The 25,278-nt window shown below is 35.1% G+C and overlaps 3 protein-coding genes and 1 pseudogene across 8 annotated transcripts; all 4 read right to left on the reverse strand.

Annotated features, from left to right (window-relative positions):
• Positions 1–3,012: 3,012 nt before the first annotated feature.
• LOC111384154 (DAR GTPase 2, mitochondrial) lies at positions 3,013–7,881 on the reverse strand. 6 transcript variants are annotated; one of them, XR_002700858.1, is made up of 9 exons: positions 7,188–7,361; positions 6,747–6,851; positions 5,649–5,726; positions 5,015–5,165; positions 4,796–4,866; positions 4,326–4,422; positions 3,976–4,181; positions 3,476–3,830; positions 3,013–3,212 (listed from the first exon to the last, which is right to left on the reverse strand). XR_002700858.1 is itself a non-coding variant. In XM_023008423.1 (9 exons), the coding sequence occupies exons 2-9, from the start codon at positions 7,344–7,346 to the stop codon at positions 3,555–3,557; spliced, it is 1,143 nt and encodes a 380-aa protein (XP_022864191.1). In that variant the 5' UTR covers positions 7,347–7,377; positions 7,723–7,881; the 3' UTR covers positions 3,278–3,554. The 6 variants fall into 6 exon arrangements, 5 of the variants coding, with proteins under 5 accessions (XP_022864191.1, XP_022864176.1, XP_022864183.1 ...); XM_023008423.1 differs by lacking the exon at positions 3,013–3,212 and adding an exon at positions 7,723–7,881 and having other exon boundaries at positions 3,278–3,830; positions 7,188–7,377; XM_023008408.1 differs by lacking the exon at positions 3,013–3,212 and adding an exon at positions 7,657–7,881 and having other exon boundaries at positions 3,278–3,830; positions 7,188–7,377.
• A 2,092-nt stretch (positions 7,882–9,973) lies between these two features.
• Positions 9,974–13,775, reverse strand: LOC111377740 (annotated as a pseudogene).
• A 4-nt stretch (positions 13,776–13,779) lies between these two features.
• LOC111384185 (zinc finger MYM-type protein 1-like) lies at positions 13,780–15,625 on the reverse strand. The gene is made up of 2 exons (XM_023008450.1): positions 14,636–15,625; positions 13,780–14,401 (listed from the first exon to the last, which is right to left on the reverse strand). Exons 1-2 carry the CDS (start codon positions 15,561–15,563, stop codon positions 14,172–14,174), a joined length of 1,158 nt encoding a protein of 385 aa, XP_022864218.1. The 5' UTR covers positions 15,564–15,625; the 3' UTR covers positions 13,780–14,171.
• Positions 15,626–20,435: 4,810 nt separating this feature from the next.
• Positions 20,436–25,016, reverse strand: LOC111384195 (ent-kaurenoic acid oxidase 2-like). The gene is made up of 8 exons (XM_023008459.1): positions 24,614–25,016; positions 22,418–22,895; positions 21,988–22,251; positions 21,759–21,848; positions 21,584–21,662; positions 21,267–21,373; positions 20,829–20,950; positions 20,436–20,702 (listed from the first exon to the last, which is right to left on the reverse strand). Exons 1-8 carry the CDS (start codon positions 24,853–24,855, stop codon positions 20,597–20,599), a joined length of 1,488 nt encoding a protein of 495 aa, XP_022864227.1. The 5' UTR covers positions 24,856–25,016; the 3' UTR covers positions 20,436–20,596.
• Positions 25,017–25,278: the final 262 nt, after the last annotated feature.

Raw genomic sequence — 25,278 nt, forward strand, 5'->3', positions numbered from 1 at the left:
TTTGATTTCTCAACATGACGTTGGGGTCATATGGAATTCCTACAGGTTGGTTGACCGGTTGATTTGCTTGAAACCTGATATTTGGTCCTTGGTTGGCAACAAAGTTGCCACGATTTGGGTTATTTTTACCATTAGCCTGAATATTTACTCCATCATTAATACGTGGGGCACTCTGTCCATTATTTAGGACATCGTCTCTTACGTTTAAGTTACCTGTTCGCGAAATTATTCCTTTCGATTTTAAACTACCGCAAGTGTACGGTTCGTTAACAAGTAATAAAGTGGATTAAATGAGTCCGAATATCGTCCCACGGAGATTGATTAATTCAATTTTATCTATCATCGCCTTAACCGAAACAATATAAATTCTTGATATTTTCGCTAACTAAATTATGATTTAATAACCTACTTATAAATATAAAGCCTGAATTAACTAGATTAAATGCGTGATTATAACTAAATACAAGTTTTATAAAAATATGATAATGAAATGCGTACTAGGATCCCGAATCCCCTTATATCAATCCTCTTTAATCCGAATTTTATAAAATTGACAACACGATTCAATTATGAAGACCAATATTCCTAATTTGTTTAACAATCTCTCTCGCGTAGAATTAAACTTATTTTCACATGCGATCCGACTATATTTCTATGACGGATGCAAACATATAAAAATGCATTAAAGATTTATGAATACTTAAAGATCACATAAAGCATAGCGGTATATTTCTATCCCCTATCGAACTTTACGACAATTAACATAATGTCTAACTCATTTTCCATCTCTCGAGGGTAAAACAAGCCACAAATCTCATACAACTATTGCGCATATAATTGTAGAGAAAATAAAATCCATGCCAATCATTCAATAATTAAAAACATGTTTTAACGTCAAATAAATAAAATTCAAGATTAAGGGTTCATAATATAAGGTTCATCGCAAATCCTAGCACATGAAAATCTGGCCTAACATAATGGGAAATAAAGAAAAGCAATAATTAAAACCAAGGAAGAACATCACCCAATTGATTCTTGAAGTGAAATCTTGAATCTTGAAGTGGATTGCCTTTGTTTTGCCTTGTTCTTCCTTTCCAAATCCTCCAAAACTGTGTATAATCCCCTCCAATTCTGTAAAAGTGGCGTCCCCTCATTCTGGTCGAGTTTTAGTTTATATAAAACCCTAAAAATCTCCTTTCCATAAGAGTTTCGGTGAAATAAGGAAACTGCTGAATCGACCCCGAATCTTGTTCTATGCGACCGCATAGTACATTTCTATGCTGTCGCATAGAGTAAAAAAAATTTGAGAAAAAGTTCTCGGGAGGCTTCTATGCGACCGCATAGAATTTATACTATGAGACCGCATAGTTATATCATTCTTTTCGCTGGACAACTTTTAGTATTTTGGTCATAACTTTCTCTCCTAATCTCTGATTGAAGTGATTCAAAGTTCATTGTGAAGAAAACTCAATGATCTACACTTTTGATAGAAATAGGCTTCCTCAAATTCTGATTTTTACTATGTCAAAAATGGATCTCAAGTCGAGATTAAAATTCACGAGCATAGCTTTTTCGCCTGAAAGTTGATACTTGATAATATTTCGATCATATTTCATCTCTTGACTCCTTTCCTCATCCGATTAACCTCTAACGCTCTTGAATCTTCATTCCATTTCCCGTCTCATCTATGGATTATTTGCAACTTGGTTCTCGAACTATCACTTTGCTCCATTTTAGTCTTTTTTTGGCTCTTTTCTTCTGAGTTTCGCTGTGTCCATCGGTGTTCCCTACAATTCACAAATATAACGAGATTAAGTCACAATTCAATCATTTTTCTCATTATTAAGTCATGTTTGTGACCTAAATAAGTGTGCAAAAATACACTTATCATTACCCCCCAAGTTAGATGTACCATTGCCACCATTCTGATTTGGCATTACACCATCCCCCTGGTTTGAAATAGAGGGACCAAAAGGTGATTCTACCCCTTGATTTGGTCTTAGGATTGGGGGATTATGTCCCACAATTGTCCTAGTTTGGAAGTGATTTGCAAGAGGCACGACTGGCTGACAAATTTAGCCTATTAACTTATTCATTATTTTATTCAAAGCATTCAGTTGTTTGGCCATGTTATCATAGTGTGCATTCCTATTCTGAGTAAGTCTTTCTATATTATGAATATTTCGTAGATTTACCTGTTCAACGACATCCTGTGTGAGTTCTCCAAGTAATGCACGCATAGTTCGAGGACTCAGCTCTGTCATTGGTTCGTAACGACTATGACTGCTCTGATTCTGTCCATCTATTCGTGGAGAGCTATGTTGCTCCACATATCACTTGATCACAGACTGGACTCCTCCCCGACTTGCTTCCTTATCAGATTTCTGAGGCATATTGTTTCACCTTTTGTATCTCCAACACCAAACACCAAGGTTCCACCGGGCGTGCCAAATTGTTTCGCGCGGGTAGTCGCTAACAATTAAAAAGGGATCAGACAATTGCGTAAAGAACAAACCTTTTGAGACAAAGTCCCAAAATGGGGTGTTTTATTGACGACGACTTTACAATTGGAACTAAACAGAATGCCTCCAAGGGGCACAAGTACACGAGTACTGAAAAGAAATGTTTAAGTCTAAACTAAGAAATTGAAATTACATATTCTCTATTTGAGAGTGTTTGATTCGGGGTTCTTTGCTCTGTCTTCTCTTCCTTTTATATTCCCTTGATGATTTTTTCGTGATCAACCGCTTAGAAACTGCTTGATTGATTTATAACTACCCACTTTCTTTATGGTGGCTAACGTGTCGTGGAACTGCCGTCTCTAACTGCTGTCACTACTCTTTATCGTTCAACCGTCTTCAATTGAACTTCTTGAATCGTGGATCGTGATAAGGTTACTCGATAACTGCTTCAATAACTGTACTTCTGGATAACCATAACATCTTATGTTTGCTAAGATCTTGGGCGATTCGAAGGTTTGGGCGAGAGCAGGATCATAGCTCTGGGCGACTGTAAGGCACTTCATTCGCTCAGATTTTGGGCGTCTTGCAAGCTTGGGAGATGATGTTACCGTGTTCGTGGGCTCCCACTGCATTCATTAGTAACCCTATTTGGGTCTTTATCCTGAATTTTCCAGTTGAGCTTCATTCTTTGAGCTTTTTGATTTGGGGATTCCCTAATTGGACTTCATTCTTTGGGCTATTCGATTTGGACTGCACTTTTAGTGTGTCAACAATTAGATATCTTGTCCATAGAAAATTTTTGTCAGTCTCTTTGATATCAAACAATTCACTCATTAGCTTAGTGCCACAACAAGCATTATTTGCAATTGACTATTAAGTATAAATATGAATTTGTATAACATATTAACATACAATGGAAAACGAAAAATCACTAAAAACCCGTAGAGAACAACAGTAAGAGTAAAAGATATGGTAATATCTTCAATATTTTTGTTCTAATGTTTAAATCTTACCCCAACAGAGTCCTACTGCCATCGCTCCTGGGTGTTAATGTATTTCTTGGCACGTGAGGAGATATTTTCAGTATTTGCTCTATATCATTTCAGATGAACTGCACCAGGCATTCTTGGGAAAAGGGTCTAATGTATAGTGGCCAAGCCTTCCAGTACGATACAAATTAAGCAATTTTGTAGCAACTATACCATAATTCTCATCATGATCAAATTCCTTAGGAAGATGAAAAACTCTGTGCAAAACTTTAAATTCGACTTCAATGAGGCGTGCCAGATCTTCCTCATTTTCCGCGTTACCAGCAAAAGACGAAATAGCCTCAAAAAGGGCTCGTCGAACATTGTTTACTATGAAATCCTATACGAACAATCATCAGCGCCAATTAGATAAACTAAATATGTAATGTTACGTAATTTTTTTTTTATCTCATACTCATTTATGATAAATTGGTAAGTCTAGAATATCTTCCTTTGATGTAATTAAGGAAATATTATTCTTGTACCTGAGTGTGATCTGTTGGATACTGCCTGTCCTGTCTTTTGCCCGATTCCGAACTGGCAAGAATGCTAGCTCCTTGATTAATTGATGCTCGACCATTTTCAACCACCACCAACTTACCCCATTTCTTGTATTCATCACTCAAGCTAAGGATAGAGAGAAAATACTGAGCGAGTTCTATTTCTCCAACCACGCAATCTCTGATAGCTCCTAAAATAAAAAATGAAACCCGTGAATGGAAGGCATGTATGTGTTTGTGCATAGGTCCATGCACGCGAGTGTCTTATGTCTATTTCTAAATTATTTTCCCGTAAGATGGAAAAATCGACTGTTGTTACTTCGCTTAAAACATACCTGCTAAGGCTAGGTTGGAGCATACTCTATCATCAGTCACCTCGGGAGGCAAAACACCCGGGGTGTCCAAGACAAAGATATTAGGATGGCTAGCTATCTGAAGTTGAAAACAGTTGCTTTAGTCCATACTGGAAAAAAGGTTTCTCAGGAGCTTGGGAAATAATAAAGGAGTGAAGAAATATGCTAATTTTATGCGTCTTTGTCGTGTTGATATTATAAGCCAAGAGAAATAGAGAGAAGTTCGAAATTAGAAAACATAAGACAATGGCAAGCTGAAACCAGAAAATCACCCTATTTTTTATTTTACCAGCCAAAAGAAGTTGGCCTGAGGAATGAGGAATAACAGTCAAAATTAATGATTACTAACAATAAAAATCTGGCTTGTTGCATTTGAAGAGTCTTCAAAAGAATTCAAATGCTTCTCCGAATATCAAATAAATTTTAAAATGCATGAGGAAAGAACTTCAGACCTTGAAGCTGGTAATATTTTTGGTTTCCCCTGGATATGGACTAATGACAGCATGCTTTAACTTCCCTTTCTCTTCAAAGTAATGAACATAGCATGTATTCAGAAGCAGCACAAAATTTAACCCAGGAAAAGGGAGACAGAATTTGGTAATTACATTTAGATGCAAGAATACATGAAAAGAATTGTATTCACGAGATGGTACAGGAAACAAATTAAGCACCTGCAGCACTAATCCTTCCAACCTGATGCAGAGCATTGGCTAATGCAGATTTGCCAACATTAGGAATGCCAACAAGCATTAATGTTATTGTATGACCAGAACTATCCAATTTCTTCAATTCCCTGACTCTGGCTTGTAGAAAGTTCAAGAACTGAAAGTTGTTAAAATTACCATATAGTAAGCTATGATCATGAAGTCAATTATCAAAAAGCTAACGATGCTGAATAACAGGATAAGTAGTACTTAGATATAAGCTTCATAAAACACAACATCGAGTCAAACAAGAGTCACAAACTTATTTACAGGATTGATCAGACATCATTTTAAGGGTCAGCCTTAATTTCTACACCAACAAGAGTCAGCATGCTACATAACCGTGCACCTGTACAGTACATTTGATGAATAGAAGCATGTGTTGTTTGCACATCCTTACAAATATAACTGCTGTCATTTGAGTCTGTTCTTGTTCTGAATCGGGCACATGGGCTTGAAACCAACAACACAATTGAATTAATGAAATTATGAAAAGAACTTATAACATGCACTTCCAATTTTCCCATCATTAAGTCAATATAAAGCTAAGACAGCTAGCTTCAGTCAAATCAACATGCACTCGAAAAGTTTGCAGACTTACCTCCTTAATATTCTCTTTATTATGGGAATTGACTCCAAAAGCCATACCTTTCTTTTCCTCAAAAAACCTCATCCACTCCTGAGCAAGAAGAAATCTAAGGTCTTTTTTATATAAACATGCATATTGAATGTGTAACGTAGACTAAACTTAGACAATCTGAAAAGAAGGAAAATATGAAGCCCCATATGCAGAATAATATGCATTACTTAAGTATGATAAAATTTCAACATTATTACTTAACCTAGTACATATTTTAAAGAATTGCACAAGTCTAATGCAGTTTTAGTTTGCCGGAAGCATGCATTATATACATTTTTCCAGCCTATGGATTAAATTTTGTTGCATTTAAACAGATTTCTACAAGTATTACAAGCCAGAAATTTTAAGTTTCCTTGATCTTGTGCAAGGGTCTGATAACAATAAAACCATTTTTATGCTTCGGTACATGTAGCTCACAATTTTGGGATGATTCTCTGAACCCCTTTAATATGTGTCAATACTGAAAGATGAATACATATTCAGGGAAAGGCTGAAGAAAATACGGTCATGGGGTTTGTGACTGATGTATAATGTAAGCCCGGAACATGTTTGCTGGTTGTAGACAGCTTGTATTAGGAATGCTTTCCCTTTTGTTTAATTCATTAATGATACTGATTTGTCAATAGACGAAAACTCATTTTGAGTTTTAAAAAATGTAAATTGCATTCCATGAACTATGTAGCACTTTCTTACCACCCCCTGAGAAGAGTAGCATTATGTTCAAATTATTGATGTGCAATTCACAGTTGTTGCAGAGGCAGGACATGGGTTGTAAATCTTCACAATTCCTGTAAATAATATTATTCCCTTTCGCTAATTCGTTAATGATTCTGATACTTAAAAAGAAGAAAGCTCATTTTGCGTTTGAAGAAAATAAGTTGCATTTTCACAAAATGTGTATCCCTGTTCTTATGTTATTCCCCATTGCAATATGGTGTCAAACAATCGATGTTCAATTCATTCATCAAAGGTGGAAAATGGATATTCAGCTGTATATCCCAACAACTCCTGTGAATACTATTACAAAAAAAAACTAAAAAGCGATTAATAAAATATCACCTCCATTTGTGACCGGTTTGCAAGGTCAGTCTTGTTTAGCACTATGATGCGCCTCAACGAAGGTGGAAAATTTCTCAGTTGCTCACATTCTGATGATATTGGAATCTAACAAAAAAAATAAAAATAGAAATAAAAATAAAAATAAAAATAAAAACAAAATAAGAAATATCACATCAGCATATTACTCGTCCATCCCAAAATTACAAAATAACATTTGAAGCATGTAAGAACAAAGAACCGACTGCAGCTCCCTGTCATTGCTTAATTCATGTTGTTTTCAACTGTGACTAATATTTACACAGAACATAAACCATGCAAATACCCAGATCATAAACCAGAGACAATTAAGCCCGTCTCAGTCAGACATTTTAACAAGCAGTTGTTTTGCAAAAAACACATTAACCATAGAAATATAATATTTAAACGTGATCGCAGGTTTACCCTGGCATCACGGACTTCAATAACGAAATTGACCAATGGGATACGGTCAGCGATGGCACGGGATGCAGCAGCCATGTGAGGAGTGTACCACCAGTTTGAGCCTCTACTTCTTGCCACTTGTTTAACTGCTTTTCCTAACTTTTGAACTAGGCTATCCATTGGCACCAGATCACTTTAAGTCATGAAAGTTCTGCAGTTTTTGAGAAAAAATTCAAAAAATTAAAGTTGAGGTAGTTCAGGTTAACTGGGTATTGATAGAATTGTTGAGTAAGTTATGAGATTTGTAATCTCTACGACATGTAGGCTATAGCTGAGGTGTGAACTTATACGTTGATTTTGTGTGGACGAAATATGGAGATAAAAATGCTTTTACATTTATTCTGACACATTCTTTAATCAGACAAATCATTACAAATTAAGCTAACAAATCAATATATGTCCTTGCACTTTCTGGCAATCAAACCTGCACCTATATCAGTAACTCTCACAAATCAGTTCAAGCAGATAAACTTGCAAATGTTCATAGATACTCAACAGCCAAATTCCCATAAAAGATAGTCGATACAAAGAAGGACTGGCTCAATGAACTCGTTTCAAGCAATGCTTGTGTGCCTATTCTTAGTTTTCTGCTCAGAATCCTAGCTGTTCTTGTGTTTCTTACGCCAACTTGATGTAGTGAGAGTCTTCTACCGCTTCTGACGTTGAAATTGTTGGATGAATTTTGTGAATAGTAACGCCGAAATAAGTATAATGATGGTGACAAAGTCGAGGTAAGAGTTGGACTCTTTGTCCTTAAGTCGAATTTGCCCCGCAACGGTGCCTACGGATTTCGGCAATCGACTCCCAAGATACAACGGCTACACTTGTGTTTGTAGCACTCCAAAACACAAGTACAACGAACCAAATTTAGGCTTGTGTACTTCAAGGATGAAATGAAGGAAAATCAAAATAAATGAAATGATTTTGATTTTGGATAGAAGAGAGGATGAGAGACGTTTTGCATATCAAATTGTGTGGAATAGGACACCCAAAGGGTCCTATTTATAGACCATGAAAGGGTGTGGACGAAATGGTTGAGGCCAAATCATGCATCCTTTCCAAACAATGCACCTTTATGAAAAGGTGTCTATTCACTAATGGTTGAGGCCCAAACCATGCACCCTTTTCAAATAATGCACCTTTATGGAAATGTGTCTATTCACTGATTTTCGTCCTTTTTCGTAATTTCTCATTCATCCGATATTGGTTTTCGAAATGCCAAATATACCCTTCGATACATGTAGCGAAATCAAAATTTTCTTTCGGGGGCGTTGCCCCCTCGACCCCCCGCGACCTGACCGAACAGGTCGATCCCCGTTTGTGCGCCCCGAAGCGGCGAAGTGGCAAACAATTTTGCCTAAACGGATTGAGTCGAGCTTTTGAGTATTTGACCGAAGTCGATACGAACTTTAACCTTTTTTCAATTCTCGATTTATTTAACCAATATCCAACAGAAATTTGGATTCTTATAAGGGTCCATCATAACTCCACACATAACAACATTAGTACATACATGTTTGATATGCTTGACAAAAAATATGTTAAAAGTGAATGATTCTCGAATATTGACATATAGATTTTGAAATTTCCTTGATTTCTTCGTTTGCAGATGTTGGAAGTAGTTATTTGAAACTCCATTTTGATATTTTTAAGAACCTTATGTTTCTTTTGCTTGCTTGGGGCTAGAAATTTTACTTTACATTTGAAATAAGCAACCACATGCGTATGAAAAGGCTTATGAACTACTTCAAGTCTCCATTGTAGATGGCTAGACTATCTGATTTTAGGATTTCTCGATATAACTTGAATAGGTTGAGTAAAACATTGTCGGGTTGTGATTATAAAATTTTATTAAAAATGTCAGGTCAATCAAAAGAATTTTGAACCTAAAATCATGTAGTTCAGGAGATCTTATTAAAGAGAACGCAATGAGGAAAGCAGATACCCTTAGTATAATCAACCAAAATATACATGATTAACCAGAAAGGGTTATAATGCAAGGAGAGAAGGAAACGTTGTCAACTAGATAAGTAATGAAAAGTATCCTAAAGCTCTGTGAATTGTGGATGAATAAATTAAAAATTAATTTATCTTGACTAAGCCCAAGCTTAAGGAGGAAAATAAGTTGATACTGATTCTGAAAACAAAAAATTAAGATACATATGCTAAGAATCTCAATTGAAAATTAATATTTCAGGCTCAATGGATAGCACATTGAAGCATTTTACATATCCATAGGACCATCTAATAAACCGCAAAGACAGACAATGGAAACTGGGAATCCCAATAAAATAATGTGCTTCAGCAACATCACATGGAGTATCAGGGTAGAAAATAATTGAGTGGAGGGTAATATAGATGACATAATCGTATGATATTGGGGACATTATAAATGATTAATCAACAAACAAATTTTACAAGGAAACAGTGCGTCTATAAAGTATTTCATCATCGCTCTCATACTCCTGATATAATTTCACTCCCCGGAAGCTCCAACTTGCCACCCATGATAAATGTTGAACCGCCACTCTCTGCCTCAATATATTCACCTTTCAATCTCTCTTCAAATCTCATGTCACTACAATTGAGGAACCACGCGAGTGAACATCTAATCCCCCTACTTTGTAACCTTCGGTACCTTGGTTTAAGCTGTAAGTAAAGTACTCGGGGAACTCTAGAAAGCTATTTCACTGGCCTGCCCATTTCACTCTTGAAATAGTAAGAACTGTTTTTCATGAGCCCAACTTGCAGGGAAAGTAATTGGGTACACTTAACGACCATTTGCCCGCTTCTCAAACATCCTTGCCAAAATCTTTTTCGGCAAACCCATCGAGACCAAATAATCCACGAGCGGCTTAATCATATTACCAAACCTCATTTCGAAGAATTACGGATATTTGTTGCCATTGGGCCTATATCCCTTGGATTTACCCCTATACTTACTAGATATGCTACACAGGTAATCATTGTCCCCTCTAGCTTAAACCTCATTTCCAAGAATTACGGATATTTGTTGCCATTGGGCCCATATCCCTTGGATTTACCCCTATACTTACTAGATATGCTACACAGGTAATCATTGTCCCCTCTAGCTTAAACCCTAATAACTCCGGATATTTCATCAAAACTACTCTTCATCTCGTGCGTTGCACGAATATTGTATTTATTATGTTATTATCAGTGTGGAATGTATAGAATTTATATTATCCAAAAATTATCAATACTGATACAACTCTTTATCCATGGGACAATAATCACCGGAGTGCATGATGTTGGAATTCGGAAGTCAGAATAATAATTTAATTTTAGCACCAGCACCACTATGAATGTTCATGTTAATTTATAAATATTTTCACAGTACATCTATATGATAACATTGTTCCCCACGTACTTCCAAAGGTTTACCACCTTATCAATAGTATCAATACTTTGGCATAATTTTCTACTCATCTTGAATGAAATGTGCAATAAATTTCTTCGACGAAAACTATTTGGAGAAATTAATTCATGTATTGCAAAGACAATCACAGGTTTCCCCCTATTGCGCGCGATTTAGATCCTTAATTTTTTGCTATATTGCACTTGATTTAGATCCTTAATTCTTATTCCTAAAGTTTCATATGACCTGAAATAAATTTGAGGAAATGGTGAACCCAACATCAATCATTTTTACAAGCACTTCTAATTTACATGGATAGTGACGTCAAAAAAGGTCGAACATGGTGATTTAAAACTACTAATAATTTTTTATTTTCTTAAAAAGGTTAATACGAGATAAAAACCCAATCAAATCAAAATTCAACGTATTCAATGAACGTTATCTTGGCTAAGATCAGAAATTAACACTTGAAATTGAAAAAAAAAATTTGTGTTTTATCTAGTTTTTTAGAGTTGTAATCTATGTACTATTTGATTATAATCTACTAAGTTGGAAATTGCAATATATGGTATTTGAATTTTCTGGCATGGACTGCATGGCTATGAATCATTTGAGATATTTACTGACCATGAGTAGTTTTTTTGGTATTTTACGTTACATTGTATGATATTTGATTTTAGTTTATATAACTATTTGTTAAAATTAGTGGCGGAGAGAGATGAAGGCTAATGAGGTCAGTGAGGAATTTGAGACATTCATATTTGTAAAAGAGACTCTGTGCACAGTCACCTCTACTACATTATTTCTCCATTTTCCCTCATTACTTGACTTCATCCAATCTAACTGATAAAGAAAAGAAATTGAATAATTTAACAAATTAAACAACAACAAAATTATAGGCAAAAATAAAAAGAAACAAAAAAAAATTTATTATAAAATTTCTAAATTAAATTGAAATAATTAAAAGTAAAAATAAATATTATTTAATTAAAATTGAAAAAAATTGCGTTTTAAACGAAAAAATTTTAAAAAAATTGAAAAAAAATATTTATAATATGACGAAAAAAGAAATTTTAAAACATTTTTCAAAAAAAAATAAATAAATAAAAGAAAGTTAAAAGTTGCATGTTGCAGTAAATTTAGATTACCTTTTTTTTTTTTTTACTATATATATCAAGCAAAGACAAACGACATTGTTTTTGCTCTCACACTTAAAAAAAAATGCTACAGTGAGACAAAATGGAACAAGTCACTGTTGATTTCTAAAGTAACTTTCCATTCTCCTTTTTATATAGTTTTATTTTAAACGAAAAGAATTAAAAAAATTTTAAATTGAAAAAAATATTTATAATATGAAGAGAAATGAAATTTTAAAATAATTTGCAAAAATATATAATAAAAACAAAATAAAAGAAAGTTACAAAAGTTAAATAAAGAATATATAAATATTATTAAGTTTTATTATAAAGAGAAAAGAATTTAAAAGAAATTTAAATTGAAAAAAAAAATTATAAGGTGGAAAATAGAATATATATATTAATGTCTCCAAGCACGGAGACAATACAGAGACTTTAAGCCTCCATGCATGGACATATATTTTTTTTTTAATTTTTATATTTGTGTTGTTTACATTATAAATAAGTTTTTTTAATTTAAAATTCTATTTAATTCTTTTCTCTTCAATTTGTTTACTTACAAGTATTATTATTTTTTAATAATTCCAAACGATCTTTAATTTTATAATAATCTTTTTATTAATATTTAATTTACAAAATTAAATATATCTAAATATTACTTTAAATTTTAAGCTAATGGTAAGAGATATGGAAAGTTGCGTGTTGTAGTAAATTTATATATATATTGTCGGTTTTGTTACCTCACTTAAAAAAAAATGTTATAGTAAGACAAAATTGAGCAAGTTACTGTTGATTTCTATAATAACATTCCATTATTCTTTTTATATGGTAGGGACGTACCCAATATCTTGCTTCTCAATATTAAGTCCCCTTAAAAACTTAACCACAGGTACAAGCTCTACCACCACAGTCGCATGAAGGCACTGTGGATAATTCTTCAAAAACTCACCCATTGTCGTTCTCGGGATCCCAATTTTTTCTAAGTATCCTAATACCGGGATCATATTTTTCCGTACACTATAGCCAAGCGTTAGTGGGAACTCGTTAATGTCATCAATCGTGAGCCCTAGTTTCTGCAAAAACTCCACACGTTCACGCATTACTTCAATTGTTGACGGCAATTCAAGTTCCTCTAGCTCATCAGTGAGTATATCTATCGTTTTCAAATAGTCACAGATTATGACCCCGGACACGAGCTTTTCCTTTCGTCCTTGGATTACACCCCATGTGACAGAAGGCATCTCATATTCGGTGAATTTCGATGACTGGGTCGAAAAGTGTCTTTGCAATAAGTGTTGAAAACATTGAACTTTAGGGTTTTGGAAAGGTTTAAGAACTGGAAAAAGATACGAGCTTTTCTAGGCTTGGAGTAAGATTGGCTATAAGGATTGGATTTTTCTTAAAAAGGAGTTCATTTTATCGATATTATACAATACGAACCAAAATCCAAAATTTATTTAATTTCAGTAAAGAGACTTGCACGTTAAGAAATATCAGATTTTGGCACAGCTTTGGAAAAATCGGTTTTCTGCGGTAAACGAAAGGCGGAGGGTTGAATGGTGACCAGTAAATCGAATTGAAATTTGGACGGGGATAACCGGGGTTGTGAAATACTTGGTTGAAGTGTGAGACCAGCCAGGCCCAAATTACAGATTTGTGTAGATTTTTATTCACCGTGTTCTTACAAAAGAGAGATGGTTGGCGTCTCCACCAACAAGGACGGAACTGCCTTTGGGCTTTACCTGTTAATGACAAATTCGGTTACGACTACCCAGAGCCGGTCCTGTGTCTAATGGACCCTGAGGCGAACGATGAAAAGTAGGCCCCCCAGCGACAAAATTCAAAGGTGTATTATGCGACTCATTGCTAACTTAAAAAACTAACATTAAAACAACAATGAAATATATCATAGAAACGATTTATATTATAAACCATCAAACCAAAAATTTCAAACAATTAGTTAAATACTATTCGTCTTGCTGTTTTAGAGGCAAAAATATCAATCAAATCTAAATACCTTAACTGCTCAACCATTTCTTTTTCTATTGATAACATAGCCAATCCGTTTAATCTTTCTTGCGACATAGTTGATCGGAGATAGGTCTTGATCAACTTTAATTTTGAGAAACTTCTTTCCGCAGATGCAACTGTAGCCGGTATGGTTAACAAAATTTGGTAAGCAGTATAAGCATTTGGAAAACAAACATCCAATGCCTTCAAATATTGTAGCACTTCAATTGCTCTTGTTGCTTCACTTGGTATATAACATCTCAAGACTTGTAACTCCGAACATAAATCATCTCCACTAATATCCGAACGCCCATTATGTTGAAGATATTTCTCAAGATTCAAACAAGATTTCAACAAACTTGAAAAAGTTGTATCCCTTAACCTCTTCAAACTAAACAAAAATCCAAATGTGTCATCATATTATTTGAATTGTTCAAATCGAGTCCTCATAGAAGATAGAGCTTGATCAATTATAAAAATAAAGTACTCAACTCTAAAAGATTCTTCTGCTGATTGTTTTACCTCATCACTACCGCTTTCATCAAATTGTTTTTTTCTTCGAATTATGCGTTTTTCTGTAAATACAGCTTCAATTCCCATTTCGCTTGCCTTTTTTGCCGCTTCATCTTTGGCAATAGCAAATCCAATTTCTTTATATTCTTCAAGAAATGAAACAAGCCCTTGCAAGAGGTCGATAGCATGATCAATATCGATGGATTCGGTTTGAAGAAATTTACTCACAATATTGACAGCATGCAACAATCTGTACCAGATTATTATGCCAAACAAAAACTCAAAATTTTGAAGTTCATGTGTTGCTAATGACTCGGCTTCACTCTTCACTTTAGGTTCTTCATTACTTTCTGCTAAATCAAGTAATGCATCTCTTATCTGTGCAGTTTGCTCCATTATAGGCTTCACACTTTCAACATGACTTTCCCAACGTGTTTGTGACAATGGCTTCACTGTCAACCCTTGTACATTATCTTTGAAAATTTTCCATCGCTTGGTAGAAGAGGAAAACAATGTGTAGATGCGTTGTATCACTCCGAAGAATGATACAGCTTTGGAACAACAGTTCACCATATCACATAATGCTAGATTTAGACTATGAGCGCCACATGGAGTATAGAAAGCTCGGGGATTCATTTCATGGACCCTTCTTTGCACACCTTTGTGCTTCCCGCTCATGTTAGATCCGTTGTCATACCCTTGCCCTCTAATGTCATCAATATCGAGATCAATTTTTATCAAAGCCTTTTGAAGCTCGGTTGCAAGTCCAAGTCCTGTTGTGTCATCTACCTTCAAGAATTCTAGCCAATGTTCTTGAACTGTAGGTAAGTTTGCCGAATTATCTACAAATCGAACAATTAAAGACATTTGCTCCTCCTGACTTGCATCAGGAGTACAATCAAGTATAATTGCGAAATATTTTGCATCTTTAACTTTCTTGACGATTGAACTTCTCACTTGATTAGCCAACAACTGTATCAACTCATTTTGAATTTTTTTGCCAAGATATGTATATTGAATCTCTTTTGCTTTAGCCCGCCGAATGTGCTCTTGCATTACTGGATCAAATTCACTAACCATTTCAACCATTTGTAAAAATAGGCCATTGTTCTCAACATGTAGCCTCTCATCATCTCCTCGAAATGGCAATGTGTTTTTCGCAAGTCTTTTAACAATAGCGATTATCCTTTTTAATACATGTCTCCAATGTTCTCTTTCAGCATCAATCAACAATTCAATGCTTTTATCAATTGTAGTTTTTGATCGAAACCTATTTTCCAACTCAATCCAACTAGTCATGCAACGTAAATGCTCCTCATTTCCTTCATGACTTTTAACAGACCGATGCAAATTATGCCAATCTTTGAATCTTTTGAGCACCAGACTCGTATTTAGGAGGCATAGTAATGTCCAGTGAGTAGCCTAAAAAACAATTATTAAATAACTCAATCATTTCACAATTATAGTTTCCAATATAGTTACTACGTGCGTCTGTGCAATTGTTCATTCTACAATAAGCAATCATATAAGCCGACCAGGCTGCAATTATATAAGCCAACCAGGCTTCAAACATTTCCAATCTCTTCAATAACAACTTAGGGTAAGCTATTGCTTACCTGATAAGTGAAATTTTGATGAAAATTATGGAATTACACCCTTAAGAATGATCCCGTTTTCTGAACCAGTGGTAAGCTGATCTCAATTTTTGAATTCTGTCAACGATGCCTAGCATAGCAAAAAGAAACATGTAAGGAAATAACAAGTATATGATGGATTAAAATGAAAGAAATAACAAGTATTTGATAAATTATAAAACTTCAATTTAGTTAAAACATGGATGTTACTAGATCATAGTTAAAACATGGATGTTATAGTGTGTAATTTTAATTTCAAGATGAATAGTTTCGGAGATGAAATTTAATACTGTCTAATTATATCAAGGTTTGACTGTTTAAAGGAAAGTTATTTATATCATTGGATTTGTTAATAACATTTCAATACTGTAATTCATGGTCTACCTCACTAGTCTAGTATAGCAAGACGAGTGAGTCTTCTTAAATATGTAATTGGAGATGCCAAATGCTGCTGATTCGTTAATATGGGAGCATCTTTTTGTTCAATTAGCTCTTTTAATAAATGTTTATTTCAGTAACAATGGGAATGGTATGTTATAGGGGTGTAATGAGCTTAGGTTGTTAAACTTTCTAATCAACTAGCAAAACAAGGTGTCGATGGCAAATATAAAAATTCACTTTCCCCCTTAGATGATGTTGAAAGGTTCAACTTCTTGTGAGGAAAATAAATTACTAGGAAGCATGTTGTGCATAATTAAAAAATAATTGTTTGCTTCCATTTCTACCTGATATGTTTTAAATTTCCTAGAAATCATATTGTAAAAATTTATTTTTTGCACCAACTTTCATAATTAGTCCAAGTCCATCCTCCAACTTTCATAAACCTACAAAACTAGTCCTTCAAATTAAAGATACTTCCCTGTCCGTCCACCATCTTTCTAATACCTTCAAATTCATCCTTGGACTTTTTGCACCAAAAATTAAGTCCTTTATCTTCAAGGTACTACTAAGTCAATCCTGTATTGTTCAGATAATTCTATATCAACCCTCTTACCTTTAGATAACACCAAATAGGCACCAAACTTCAGATACCACCAAAGCAGCTCCAACTTTCAAATGCCAATAAATTAGTCCTTTCACTTTATTATACCTACAAATAAGTTCTCAAACTTTAAGATATATGCATACTAGTCCTCCAGCTTTTAGTTTCCTCTATATTCATCCTCCAACTTTCAGGTATTATAAAACCAGTTCTTGAACTTACAACAACTTCATATTCGTCCTCTAACTTTCTTATACTAATACAATCAATCCTCCTACTCTTATACACCTCCTAACCAGTCCTCTAACTTTTAGATAATTCTATATAAATCCTTCAACTTATAAATTCCTCCAAATCAATCCTCTAAATTTTGGTTACTTCATTATTAGATTAGGTATGATGTATGGACATTATTCACTTCTCTCTTCCTAAGTTTTATCAAATTTTATTCAGTTTAGCATATCAAATATGAACCATATATGTTTCAAAGACATTGAAAATAAGTTATTAGGTTCACATTCATAAACTTCAGTGCGCATCAAAGTAAAACACAAGAGTAAAATAACTTATCACAGCCTACGAACTTGCCATAATTTAGTCCTCCAAATTCATCATTGGCTGTAATTAATGAATATTGTTATGTAATATACCACATTACCAGTTTACCACTATATATCATTACTCGTTGCTTCATCGTTAGCACAATTCTAGAAGCAATGGATCCCACTGATTAAATGTCTAAACAAAAATGCATCTCAACTTCGTTAAATAATTAATCTGCAAAGTCTATTGTCATTTGTCACCTAGAACTTTATTAAGCACTGTAAGTGCATTGTAGCATTATTCCTCATGACAAGTTAAATACAAATGCCTTTAGTCTTAGTGTGATAATCTACATCAGTTATCAAGTGGAATTATATTTGTTAGATCTGGAAGGATCTCTTGTACATTCATGGTCACCAATCTTGCTGCTTGTCCATTAAGAACTCCGTTAATTTTCTATTGTGGGTGATTTGGCCATTAAGTATTTAAGTCTTGCTGTTTTTCACCCAAAATGCAAAACCAAGTAAACCAAGCAAAAATTGTAAAATTCAGTAATTGAAAAAGGGCTCTATTTATTACAATTACAACTTACAAGCTGACAGTGGAGACTGTGGAGTGCGGTGTCGCTGGTGTGGCCTGTGGTCTGTGGAGTACGGACTGTGCGGTGTGGCCTGTGCGGAGCGGACGGCGGAGTCGGGCGGACCTGCAGGCTGCGGAGGCGAGCAGCAAAGCCGGCGACAGAGGCAGAAGCAAAAGCCAGAAGAAGGGCCAACCGGCCAACCGCCAACGCAGATTCGTGGTGGACAGTGGACAGTGGACTCACCTCACGTCACTCACCGTCTCACAGGACTGTGTCACTGCTCACTGTCACTGTGGAGAGGGAAGTGACGAACCGACGGTGGAGAGCTAGGAGAGGGCAGTGACGGTCGCTCGTGAAAGTCGGAGGTGAGACAATTGATATGAATTTTCAATTTTCAGATTTGGGAATTTTGTTAAATGGATTGGATTTGATTTGGATAAATGGATTGTTGGGTTGGGATTTATGGGTAAATGGATTGTTGGGTTGGGATTGATTTAGTTATTGGGTTAGTTATTGGGTTGGGCATTTCGTTTGGGCCAATTGAACTAAAAAAAAAAAAAAAATTAGGGCCAAAACGAGGCCCCCTGAGATCTTGGGCCTGAGGCGGAGGCCTCATTCGCCTCGGCCCAGGACCGGGCCTGCGACTACCCACTTCGGTGCATCTCTAACTCAATTTTTATCTTTAACTATTCATATTCCCAAGCAGGGACGGGAATCCATCAAAATCGATGCAAAAGCAGGTCCTCATAGATAGCGATGGCAAAAATACCTACTTCGTGTCGACGGAGTCCCACCCCGAATAGGGACAAAAAAAATCCACCTTGACGGGTTGGTAGGACGAGACGGGGGAGAGGTGGGGGTCACGGGACTCTCCCTTGAAGAGAAAAAATAATAATACTAATTTTATTTCTAAACAATTCACCCGTAAAAAAATCATTTTGAATTTGTAGTTTATTCTCCAATAATAGTATCTCTAAATTTTGAAAATGTAAAAAAAATAAAGGTGGAGCAGGGTTTGGGCGAGGTCCTAGTCCTACCTCACCGCCATTTCACCTCATAGAGCAACTCCTGAACCATTGAGTCAGGTTTCTTCCACATCCGAGTCACAAGTGAGCGTTACTAAATTGAGGTTGTGTTTGATGTTGATTTTGTAAAATAAAAATAAAAAATAAAAAATAAAAAATAATAAAATTAGAGAACTCAGTGCTTAAAAAGTGGAAAGAAAGTTATGGGCCGTTTCCTTTTTTTTTTTTTTTTTAAAATTAGTCATCTCCCTAAGCAGGGACGGGAACACATCAAAATTGAGGCAAAAACGAGTCCTCATAGAGCAACGCATGAACCATCGAGCCAGGTTTCATCAAGGACGAGAACCCATCAAAACCGAGGCAAAAGCAAGTCCTCGTAGAGCAACTCATGAACCATTGAGTCAGGATTCATCTGTGTTCAACTTGCAAGGGAGTATTATTAAATTGAGGCTGTGTTTGATGTAGATTTTGAAAAAGGTAATTTTTTTGGAGAATTCTTGCTTAAAAAGGGGAAAAGGTTACGAGTCTACATTAAAATTATTTTATGGAAAAAATTCGTAGTTGAAAGTGAATTTGAAAAAATAAAAAATAAATTATTTCTGAAGAATTTGTACCAAACATGACAAAACGTTATCCAAAAGAATGCATTTAAGTAAAATTATCGGTTATGGACAGATTATAACCTTGTACATATAGTCTATGTTTTCTTCAACACAACTTAATGCTTCGTCGATGAAGCTTTATAAAATTTTACAAGTTTTTCAGTTCGTCCAACTTTATCTTTAGCACATATTTTATTAGATTCATAACTTTTATTCATTTTTCAATCACACGTTACATAATCTTTTATCAAAATCGTTAAAATTTTTAGCAAAATATTTGTCAAACTGTTCCTAGTCTTTTGCAAGAGTTTCGTAAAGTTTACTTTTAACTCAAATTTATTGGCTCATTCCTAATGATTATATCATTTGCAGTCTACTTAATCTCCATCTAAACAAAAATAATTGCAGCATCTTAGCACAAGTGAATTGTCCAAATGGTCACTGAACTTTGCAAAAAAAATTTAATGGGTCGTTGAACTTTAAAAATCACATAAATTGTCACTGAACTTTGTAAAATGTTTCTAGAGGCCGTTGAACTTTAAAAATAACCTAAATGGTCACTGAACTTTGCAAAACGTTTTCCAGGGGTCATTGAATTCAGTGACCTCGTAAAAACCTTTTGCAAAGTTGAATGATCTCGTGGAAACATTTTGCAAAATTTAGTGGTCATTTATGTGATTTAAAGTTCAGTGATCCAGTAGAAACATTTTGCAAAATTCAGTGATCCCTTGAAAACTTTTTACAAAGTTTAGTGACCATTTGGGCAATTCCCTCTCTTAGCACAAATAAATCCACCACTATTGGATTCGTAAATATAAGTACTATTTCTTCCTTCCTTTCTTATTATATAATACAAGAAGGATCCTGAAAAGAAAATTAAGGTTCAACAGAACGAGTGCTTCCTATCAACACGTTTATTTGCAAACCAAAGGGATAAGAAAAGAACATGGTGAATACTTTTCCCTTCTACACATTTGGAGTAGAAACTCGCTTTATTCTTCCTAAACAATTATCCTTAGGCCTGGAATGCGGTAAGTACATCAATGGACATTCAGGATTACAGCGTTCGAACCTACAAAAAGAACTTATGATTAGATACTGAACATTATTCTGACCTTACATTTTTCCTCATCAAATAAGACTAATAGAAGTATGTAATGAAGAAGGAAATATATAGCTGAGAAACTCAATATCTCACTTGAAATTAAGTAGGAAATGGTGAAGAAAAATAGCAATTTCGAGCTTGGCAAGATCATTTCCAGGGCACAATCTGCTTCCACCTCCGAAAGGAAGGAAATTTCCTGCTTTGGGTGTAAAGTCCTAAAGATATAATCGAACATCAGGTAGTGCAAATTAGTACTAGCATAATATGTCATTGTTTTATTTAGACCACCATATCATTATAAAAAATTGTTCTAGCACTCGAGAAATATACTGTCGCCTGCATTTAGAAAACAATAATCCTATTTAACATTGGAGGTGTATAACATCAGTCTAGGTGGCAGCATTAGTAAGATTAAATGAAGGATTCAATTGAATGAATCACATAATTTCATCTTTACTTGAACCTATCACATAATGCCACATATACAGGTGTTGGATAGCATTATTCTTTAGGAAATGGTTTGAGACTTACATCCCATCTAGAAGGATCAAACTTCTTTGGGTCGACATATGTTTGAGGGTCGAAGTGAACACTCCTAAACCAGATCAAAACTTTCCACCCCTGAGGAACGGTGTATCCTGAGGAAAAAAGGCACTAATTAGAACTTCTCTGAAAAATAATCTTTGCTTTGCATAATTGTTCCAAATTCTAGGAGTTTTAGCACATTTCCAATCTGATTTTATCAAATTATTTTGTGGTCAGCTCAAAGAAATTGAACGTCGAACAAACTTGTCTGAAACTAGTCATACTAGGAAAATTCAAGAAAGGAAGGATTATAGCTTAATTACCACAAATATCGACATCTTTCTTTGCCTCTCTGAATACCGTAAGTGAGAATGTAATCACACGAAGTGTCTCATCGATTACCTGGGAGATTTTGACGAGGATAGTGTGTTTCAAACATGCCAATATTAACTAGTGTAATAAAGCTGAATGTTGGTGAAAACTAAAAATTTTACACACCTTATCAAGATATACCATCTGCCTTATTTCTTTAAGGGTCAGACCCTTCTGATCAGGTGGCATATTTCTTACAATTTCTTCTTGTTCTGCCTGATTTTCATCCATGATAATAGTAAGAAAACTACATTAAAAATTTAGAAACATAACCAATATCCTTGTTAATTTATCAGAACTCTAAACAGGTACAATCATATAATATGCAGGATTTGATGGAACTGATGTCATATACCTTAGCTCTCTTGAAGATATCAGGATTCTTCTGTAGAAAAACAGTGGCCCACATAGTGATGTGACCCGAAGATTCATGGCCAGCATTTAGGTACATTACCAAAATATCGATGATTTCATCGTCGTTTAATCTCCTACCATTCTCATCCTCAACATCCATAAGAGCATCCATCATGTCTTTTTTAGTTGTAGATTGATTCTTCCTTCTCTGTTCCCGGCGTTGGTCTACTATGGATTGTAGAGTAGTGACAAGTTTTTTACGTGCCTGAAATGGAATATATCATTTAAAATTTCCAAGATAAGAGAAGCATAATTTGCATCAAACAAAAATTCATTTTTTCTTAAACTTCAACCTCACCTTCAATCGATGTCTTTTTTAATATCATACTTCATCTTGAATTCGTAGTTAAATGAGAAAAACTAGACCTCACCTTAAGTGCCTTATGATAGGCAAATCCAGGAATATTGATTGCCATAGCTCGAACGCCATAATTTAGATCGGTATACTCCTTCTCCAAGGACTCCATTACCGGCTCGCTTTCTGAGCTCAAGAAAATGTACATAATTATCTTGAACGTAAGCTTTCGAAGCTCGGTTAATAATTCTATCTGTCCCATGTTTGACCATTTATCCAAAGTTGTTATTACATTATCTTCGATATATCTCATGTAAATAGCTAATGACTCGTGTCCATTCACGGGGGATGCTGTTAATTTGCGAAGCCGCCTGTGATCTTCGTCAGAAATGCCGAGAAATGAATTCTTCCCAATGAGATTCAATGTGGAAGAAGGCCAACCAGGTTTGAAGGCTTCATCATCTGTTAAAATTCTCCGGCATGCCTCGGGCGAGGTAACAATAATACTAGGACTACCAAACATGTGCACCTTGTGTAGTCCAGTACGTCCAAATCTGCAAAATGTTGTGCATTATTGTTTTCAGAAAGAATAATGTTATTTGCAGTAGCTCACTACTAGGGATGTCAATTGAGCTGAGCCGGCTCGGCTCGTCAAAGCTAGGCTCGTGGGCTGCTCGGGCTCGAACCGAGCGGGGGGTCCCGTCCAACGAGCCGGCTCGTCCAAAAATGTGGAAAAAAATAAAATTTTATAAATAAAATTTGCAAAAAAAAATAAAAAAATAAAAAAAAATAAAATTTCACAAGCTCGCGAGCCGCTCGTGGGCTAGGCTCGACTCGGCCCGGCCCACGAGCTTGTGGCTCGTGAGTGCAAGAGCTCGTGGGCCGAGCTCACCCACGAGCAACGAGCCAAGCTCATGGGCCAACGAGCCGAGCCGGATCGGCTCGGTCCACTACCATCCCTACTCACTACCGAAATTGTAATTGCGTTACGTGGCATACATATGGCGGTTAGTAATTTAATGCATAAGACAATTAAAAAAATTACCACATTAATGTATCAAATCACTCACTACCATATGTATGTCATATAGGACGATTATGACAGTGAGCGACTACAAATAACATTACTCTTTTAAAAATGGAGATAAGAGATCTGCTACAGAAATATGGTCAATGACAGAATTTTATATAGATATATAATTCACAAAATTTCATTGACAGTTAAAAAAGAAAAAAAACTGCCAATCAAAAACAGTCATTTCAACGCTTGAAAATAGCCCTTATCATTGACCATGTGCAACAAGTTTAATCCTTGGGATAATCAATGACATGGAAAGGGGTTGTATTGTCTTTGCTGGTATTTTTTGTCACTGTGTCACATTCGTATCCTGGGGTACCTATATTTTTGCAATAGTAAAAAAATTGCAAGACAAAGCATGTTTGATAAACAAAATGGATGATAATTGAAAGTTGAATCCCATTTTGTCTTTTTTGATATAGTCAAAATCCACAATACCAAACGAGAGGTTACTTGTCCTAATCATCAAAAAATTCAGTTTTGATTGAAGATAGGAAAAAGATACATGTATAGCATTTGAGGAGTGTAAAAATTACAGTCCTCTCGCGTGCGTGGGGTCCGTGGTTAAAATAATTGCAGCCCCACCGTCTATTTTTGAGAGAGTTGTACAAGTTGATGTATAATTTGTTGTACATATAGCACTTTTGTTGAAGATAAAGACAATTTATGTACTACATGACATAGCAACAAAAAGTGACTGCTTACTATAGAAACCCATATCCAAACTGATTAAAAAATATTATCAGCTGGGGAAGAATATTTTTATACCAACTAATCTTGCAATTGGACTTCCTTAGCCTGAATCAAAATAATTTGCCTTTATTAAACATGTTGAAAAGGTATAAAAACAAATGATTTGTCATCCCACTTCTACGTACTTCAACACTAACACATTATAATCTACAAAGTGACACAAAAATTTCTATATTTTGATTGGTTAAATTTTTGCCTAAGTCTCAACACTAAATCTTGTTAGGTAGTGCTCACTTTTAAAATCGAATAATATAAAAACAGTGTCCAATTTACTTACAAACCAGCAAGACAGGTCGTCAAATGGCACATTTTCTTACACACATTAATCTATGTTTTTGCATGTTGTAGAGAGAGAGAGAGAGAGAGAGAGAGAGAGAGAGAGAGAGAGAGAGAGAGAGAGAGAGAGAGATTTGCATGTGTAGAGAGAGAGAGAGAGAGAACCTGGTGACAAAGTAGGAAACGAAAGAATCAGGATTACTGGACTTGAAAGCTCTAAGGAAGAACCACATGTTGCCAAGGAAAGGCCAGCCAAGATCACCTGGTGGCAGTTTCTTTCTCATCTTTTCACCCAAATTTCTCTCATAGTACCACCCATTAACATTCTTAAGCACCCATAGTAATATTCCCAACAAACCACACAAACACCCCACAATCACCTTCGAATAACTCAACTCCCACTCCATCTCAAAATTTCAAAATTCTTCTTCAAATGTCTCTCTGTCTTATTTCATGAGTTTATTTCTAACACTATGTATATATATAGAGGAGAGAAAGGGAGACAAAGTGAGAGATGAAATGAGATCATTGAGATGTGATGCGTGGTAAAAAATAGGTAAGATAATAATTGTTGTGTGAAAGAGAAAAGAAAATATGGGATAGAAGGCCTCCTATCTGTTGTTTTGTCTTGTAGTCTACAGCAGGGATTCTGATTACAAATTGGAATCCCTTGTCGATTTACCATTTGCAATTTTTTTTTTAATTTTTAATTTTTGTCTCGTGGTCTACAGCAGGGATTCTGATTACAAGTCGGAATAACTTAATCCAAATAAATTAATTTTGGAAGGTACCAGCAGCAACTGGGGTAATAGATATTCAGGTAGACAGGA

The sequence above is a fragment of the Olea europaea genome, chromosome 3 (assembly GCF_002742605.1).
Source record: "Olea europaea var. sylvestris chromosome 3, O_europaea_v1, whole genome shotgun sequence".
Lineage (NCBI taxonomy): Eukaryota > Viridiplantae > Streptophyta > Magnoliopsida > Lamiales > Oleaceae > Olea > Olea europaea.

What these genes read in the sequence shown, in the direction of transcription:
- LOC111384185 (XM_023008450.1), bottom strand. Translation starts at nt 15,563, where the DNA reads ATGACTAGTTGGATTGAGTTGGAAAATAGGTTTCGATCAAAAACTACA. An exon ending in GCAAACTGCACAGATAAGAG is followed by an intron (nt 14,402 to 14,635) that starts ATGCATTACTTG and finishes AAGAATATAAAG; the next exon opens with AAATTGGATTTGCTATTGCC.
- LOC111384154 (XM_023008423.1), bottom strand. Translation starts at nt 7,346, where the DNA reads ATGGATAGCCTAGTTCAAAAGTTAGGAAAAGCAGTTAAACAAGTGGCA. An exon ending in CAAACCGGTCACAAATGGAG is followed by an intron (nt 5,727 to 6,746) that starts GTGATATTTTAT and finishes CTTCTTGCTCAG; the next exon opens with GAGTGGATGAGGTTTTTTGA. An exon ending in ATAAAGAGAATATTAAGGAG is followed by an intron (nt 5,166 to 5,648) that starts GTAAGTCTGCAA and finishes AACAACTTTCAG; the next exon opens with TTCTTGAACTTTCTACAAGC.
- LOC111384195 (XM_023008459.1), bottom strand. Translation starts at nt 24,855, where the DNA reads ATGGAGTGGGAGTTGAGTTATTCGAAGGTGATTGTGGGGTGTTTGTGT. An exon ending in GTTTCCTACTTTGTCACCAG is followed by an intron (nt 22,896 to 24,613) that starts GTTCTCTCTCTC and finishes AACATTTTGCAG; the next exon opens with ATTTGGACGTACTGGACTAC. An exon ending in AGATGGTATATCTTGATAAG is followed by an intron (nt 21,663 to 21,758) that starts GTGTGTAAAATT and finishes AAAATCTCCCAG; the next exon opens with GTAATCGATGAGACACTTCG.